Genomic DNA, 6361 nt, shown 5'->3' on the forward strand with positions numbered 1-6361 from the left:
ATCTCTTCACAAAGCTGCCATGTGACAAGAATTTGGAGGTTCGGGAAGCAATTTGGAGGTTCTAGGAGAGATAGACTCCTATTACTCTAGTGCGAGGGCCCTTATAAAATGGTCATGATCCACCCGAGTTTAAGTCCCACCGTTGGTCGTATATGCGCTTGTGTTGCATTCTACCGACGTTTATACCTCTCTCTCTCTCTTTCTCTATCTAGTTCAGCCAGTCTCCATAAGTAGTACCTCTTTCCACGGCTATCATTGCATAATTTCAGCCGGACGTCCCCCTGGAAATCTGAATCGGACGACCTCACTTTAAAAAACTTCACCTGTTCTCTATCGTTCCAGTTCACTCCTTGTGTAGCAGAAAGCAGTAAAGTTTGACGACCTTTTTTCAAGTACGCAGACACAGAAGAGAGGCAGCAGCTATGACGAGCGCGTTAGACATGGCGCTTGACGATCTGATCAAGAACAACAAGCCGCCCTTGCGAGAAGGCAAGAGCAGAGGCGGACGAGGTCGAGCGCGCCGAGGCAAGGGCAGCTCTCCTGCAGGTCCCATCCGCAAGAATTCCACAAGATCTGCTACCCGCCCTTCCCCCTACTCCTTCGCCAAGGTAAGTAAACCCCTTCTCTCTTCTTCTCCGGTTTCCTGCATACTAGGGTTTCTCGTTTCTTTGTTCTTATAGAAGAGCCTGCAGTGTTGAAGAGCTCCCAACTTTACACGTGTATTTTGAGGAGTCTGTTCGCTTTTGCCTGTACACTTGACTGTCTGTTTGCCTCCGCTTCTCTTCCTTTCAAAGATCCCACGTGCGGAAGAATCTCACCCTAGGGTATACACTGTAATTTATGGTTTACTTTGGGGCAAACTCTGCAATTTGTCTCCATACCATGAATCCATGGATATGGTAAAACCATATTTTTTTTCCTACACAGAAGGTTTTCGAAACTTAGACAGCCCCTACACTACTGCATCTGTTCGTGAACTTTAACATGGAGTTGAGAAATATGCTCCTTTTTGATTGTGTATGTAGCCGAAACTGTGACGTCTGTAGGGAATTTCTTTTTACCCATGGGCATCCTTGGTCTTGGCACTGAGGAAATTTTGTCGGCATCCTTGCTCTTGGCTTTCAGATTATTGTGCGTATCATTGGAAGGGCACTTGCTTTGAACACTTCAATTTGTGTCTGCCCTTGTGTAGACATGACTTCTATTATGCAGCTGGGTGCATCTTGCTTCTCTTTGTTTTAGGCATGTAGAAGAAATTGCAGCTGACTTGTCGATCTAGGGCTTACATTTCAGCTCTTCTTATTGCAAACAAAGCACAAGGTTCAAATCAGTCTTTTGTGTCTTGGGTCCTTAGTATTCTACCCTAGGCCCCCTTCCCCCCTCTACCTTCTCCCCCGATAACCCATCTACCTCGTACACATGAAACTGTATAAGTTCTTTCTCTCTGTTGTCAGCAATTGGTGATCTGGAGAGGCACACTATGATGGGTTGATTGATCGCCCCTCCCCAAAAAAGAAAAGAAAAAAAAAATAAAAATAAAAACCTAGAGTACTCCTTAGCTTCGGAAGTAGTCTTTCTCAGCCACCATGTTCGCCTCACAGTCATCAGCAGATTAGTTTTTCCAAAGTCATTTATTTCCCCTTTCTTTAGCTTCATACTTCTGATGGGGCAGATGCAGTATGGATTTCAGCTTTTATGGTTAACGCCTTGCTTTGTTAAAGCAGCCTGTTCAGAGAGCACCGGAGGGTCAATGGGAGCATGACTTATTTGAGGAAGGTGCGTGTGTGGCTCCTTTGAGACCGAACACAGGAATAGAAACAGGCACTAAACTTTTTATTTCCAACTTGGATTTTGGAGTCTCAAATGAAGACATTAAGGTGTGCCTTCAATTTGTGTTATTTCTTGCTGCCTTCATTCAAATATTGAACCTTCTTCCCTATCTCTTTTGCCTTCTTAATTTTGTTGTCTGGGTCAGGAGCTTTTCTCGGAGATTGGTGACCTTAAGCGGAGCACAGTTCATTATGATAGGAGTGGCCGCTCTAAGGTGAGCATTATTAGTTGTCAGCTTTCTTTGTTCTCATTCGACTTCCTGAATGGATCTGTGTTTCACATAGTTTATGCTGCCCAGGGTCAAATGTTACATTTAAGTGTAGGCTTAAATAGTTATGTTTTTGATCAAGCAGGGGACTGCAGAGGTTGTGTATTCAAGAAGAACTGATGCTGTAGCAGCTTCAAAGCGATACAACAACGTGCAACTCGATGGTAAACCAATGAAAATAGAAATTATTGGAACAAATTTATCAATTCCTGCTCCTCCAGTCCGAGCTACAAATGGAAATGCTTCAGCGGGAAGAGGAGGACAAGCCACAAAAGAACTGTGAGTTTTTACCCTTACACAGTTGTGTAAAATTTCTGCTGTGGTAGGTTTTTGGTTCCTCTTGTAAGCTTGCAATACCCCAAATTGGGCACGAGTTTTGGGTGCTCTTCATCGAGCATAAAAACTCCTCATCAGAAAGCTACAAAAAACACTCTGCCTCTTTGTGTCACCAAACCTAGTTCGAAACTCACTAAATGTTGGTTCGAAACTCACTAAATGCTGGTTGCTGTGGTGCAACTGATGCTGTTGGCTATGTTGTTGTGGATGCCGATGGTGTCTTTCTGAGATAACCCACTCCACACAGCACCAATCCAGGGTGGGAGTAGTGCAAGATGGGAGGATGGAAGCATTGTGTGCATAAGTAGTGATCTCAAGGCTGCGAATAGTCATATCCACTCTACATATTTAATTGATTGTGGGGTTGTTGACATGACCATTGGAGTGGGTCAACTGTGAAGGAGAGGTCACCTAGTGGTGTAGTTGAACTTAGAGGGGCTTCGGTATGGAATGGAGTGTGAAGAAACCAGTTCTTCTCAATTGGCATCCAGAATTTTTAAATGGCGTTATCCAGAGTGTTTTTTTAACTAAGCATCGGTTGATGGTTTATTGTCTTGTGGATGACTACCTTGAGGTTATAAATTGCACATTCTTATAAGGTGAATTTGGGCATGTTCCTGGATTCATCTAGGTATATGTTTTTTTAACTAAGCATCGGTTGATGCATACTTTGTTAAGTAGGAGTTTGTTGAACAAAGGCCTTAGTAGGTTTTAGGAGCATGGATGTGGCGGTTCCCTAGAACAGCCCTTCAATATAAAGTGGCTTGATGCGAGGAACCCCTTGTGAATTTGTAGGTGGGCAACTATACATTGATGTGAGGTACTTGGTGTATTCCAAAGATGTAACTTGTAAGTATGGCACACGGTCTAAGTGATGTTTTTAACTTAAAATGCTAGTTTGTTGAGAATTTTTGGCGACCATTAACTTCTCTTAAGAAGATTTTTAGGTGACCAATTCTAAAAAAATTGTCTAGAAGTTCAAAAAGTTCCCTAACATCTCTCTTGGTTGCCTTTTATTTCTAAAATTTACCAAAGAGAACACTGATTTAAGTTGTACCAAACAATGCTCAAAAGCTAATATCTTAGATTTACCATATGATTTGAAAGTTTTTCTCAAATTTTGGATAAAAATAGATGAGATAGTCGTTGCCAGCGGAAACTTTTGCCAGTGTTGGGGAGAACTTAAAGAAATGGCTTTGCTAAGGGCAAGAATGGCTAGGATTATTGTTTCTGTGATTTATAAAATCGCTATCAACATATGCCTCCATTTTCTAGACTTTTCTCAAACTTTTGAGAAAATAAAATATCGGTTCACATTCCATGAAGTTTCCTCGACCAACTCAAACATGGGTATGCCTTCGGAATTTATTTAGTTTTGTTGGGGGTAGGGAGCTTTTAAATGAGGGGTGTGAATTGGGTGATGGCACACATCTAGCATCGTGATGCTTTCAAGACCTATCTCACCCTCTCATTGGTTGCATATGCCCAAAAAATGCCATTGTTTTGGGTCTTCATTCAATGATGTGGAATTTTATGTGTAAATGATTGAGTTGTTCAATAATTTAAAATTTAAATTTTAGTATTTTGATATTTCATATTTTTATTAACATCATAATTGGAGTGCAAGTTGGGTGGTGTACTAAAAAATACGTTTTTCGTGTCCATACCAAACCTCATGCTCTAGGGAACTTTCAAGACAAAAATTTGGTTTTTTTTTTTGCTAATATTACATTGGGTGGGGTGCTATAGGAGATATTTGGTCGCAATGCATTCATTGGGTGGGGTGCTATAGGAGATATTTGGTCGCAATGCATTCATTTCGATAAGTTTTTTTGCATCATGAAGTGTCAAGAATGTTTTCAGTTTTAGCTCATCAAGGGAGAGTTTTAGTATTTCAAACCGTCTTTGGAGTTTTGTGGAGACATTCAATTGACAAGGATTTCCAGGTTACACAACAGTCATGTTGTGGTTTGTGATGCGTTAAGAGGAGTGCGTTGTTGCTAAAAAAATATGAAAGCTTTAGAATAGTACTGGTAAGTGTGCTATGGTTTGAATTTTGGTAAATGCTCAAACTTAGGCTCAATATGAAGGAAAATCTTAAGTTTGTGGATAGAGATTCTTAGATACTTCCAATCTGGGGGAGCACATGCTCTCGATTATCTATACACGACCATAAATTTTCTATTTCATAAATCTGGGCATTAAGCAACTTAGATGATTCAATACACCTAAGAATCTGCTTTAGAGCTCTTGTGGTCCATCTCTTGGTGCAGAACTGTGTCCATCAGCCCATAGAGTCCTTCCTTGGTGTCCATCAACCCATACAATCCACCATTGATAGGTGTATAATCCTGTCCATTAGCCCATAGGGCATACCCATTAGCACGTAAACTTGCTCAACATTTTTTATGACTTACACATTAACGTTGAAGCTCTGTCGACAGTCTTATTCATGAGTAGTACCCGTACATCAGCTGTGCCTGTACACAAACTTACAGGCCTCATACATCCATGCACACATACTTACATGCCTTTAATGGCTGATCCAAAAGTGCATAAATTCTTACCCTCAAGCTTTTTTGTGTGTGCTAGAAATAGGGTCTCCTAAAAAATGTAGAGTTCATGGACGCCCAAAGAGAGAAAGATTAGCTCATAGTGGGCATGTAAGGGGCCATTGGAAGAAGATGGGTAATAAGCAGATAGGCAACTTATGTACTGGTATCTCTCTCTCTCTCTCTCTCTCTCTATATATATATATATATATATATATATAGAGAGAGAGAGAGAGAGAGAGAGAGAGAGAGAGAGAGAGAGAGAGAGAGAGAGAGATCCTTGCATGACAATACTCACTTTGATGACAAAACTTGCAACAACTAAATACACAAGGCACCACTGGTGGCCAAAGGAATCCTTGCAGCCTGGTGCCTTTTGAAGGATATTTTATATTGTCATGCAAGGATCTCTCTCTCTCTCTCTCTCTCTATATATATATATATATATAGAGAGAGAGAGAGAGAGAGAGAGAGAGAGAGAGATCCTTGCATGACAATACTCACTTTGATGACAAAACTTGCAACAGCTAAATACACAAGGCACCACTGGTGGCCAGAGGAATCCTGCAGCCTGGTACCTTTTGAAGGATATTTTATATTCTTGCTCGCTAGCTGGAACTTCTGCGCTTACAACAAGCACTCTCACAACCCTCTCCAATCATAATGGTAACCCATTGTGCACGCCCAGAGACTTTGACTCGTGAGCTTGTCACTGTGGACACGAGCTGCTTACTGACAGAAATACAAACTCCTCCTGTCAAAATACGCAGCGGAGATGATGACCAGATATGAGAACACACGAGCAAAATGCAATGTAGAAAATAACAGCACAAGAGAGAGAGAGAGAGAGAGAGAGAGAGAGAGAGAGAGAGAGAGAGAGAGAGAGAGAGAGAGAGAGAGAGAGAGAGAGAGAGACTTCTTCTCAAAAGACTTCTCTGATGAAGCCTTCCCTTTGCCCGTGTTACGGCCTTTCGACCGTTGGCCAGTTAAGGCCTCCGAACCTCCACCCTGAGGAGGGTTCGTGAATCGTTCCTCTTGGTACAAGACCATGGGCACAAGCTCCTTCCACGTGATGGTGTTGAGCTTGCCACTGGTTATCAAAGACGAGTAAAATGCCGAGTACTGAGAGGGCAAGTGTGACAGCAACATTATGGCCATGTCCTCTGACGATATCTCCTTCCCAGCCTGAAGAACTTCCTACTGAAGAGCCTGCAGCTTGTTAATATGCTCTCGCATCGTCAATGACTTTGCAGGGCTCATAACCCGCATCTGTACTTCGAAGGAAATCCTCTTCATGGGCCATACCTTGTTGTAAAGAGAAGCCAAATGTTGCCATATACCTCTGGCCAGCGTTGCGTTTTTCTCTTGTGTTCCC

The 6361-nt window shown here is 42.0% G+C and overlaps 1 protein-coding gene across 1 annotated transcript in view; it reads left to right on the plus strand.

Annotated features, from left to right (window-relative positions):
- Positions 1-280: 280 nt before the first annotated feature.
- Positions 281-6361, plus strand: part of LOC147611841 (THO complex subunit 4A-like) — a 22376-nt gene continuing 16295 nt past the window's right edge. The window contains exons 1-4 of the mRNA XM_086783705.1: positions 281-608; positions 1725-1877; positions 1976-2044; positions 2184-2377. Of these exons, the coding sequence (XP_086639831.1) occupies positions 423-608; positions 1725-1877; positions 1976-2044; positions 2184-2377 (602 nt within the window). The 5' untranslated portion in view covers positions 281-422. The remainder of the gene's footprint in view (positions 609-1724; positions 1878-1975; positions 2045-2183; positions 2378-6361) is intronic.

This window comes from Cibotium barometz, chromosome 46, assembly GCF_041138505.1.
Source record: "Cibotium barometz isolate CiBa-2024 chromosome 46, ASM4113850v1, whole genome shotgun sequence".
NCBI lineage: Eukaryota > Viridiplantae > Streptophyta > Polypodiopsida > Cyatheales > Cibotiaceae > Cibotium > Cibotium barometz.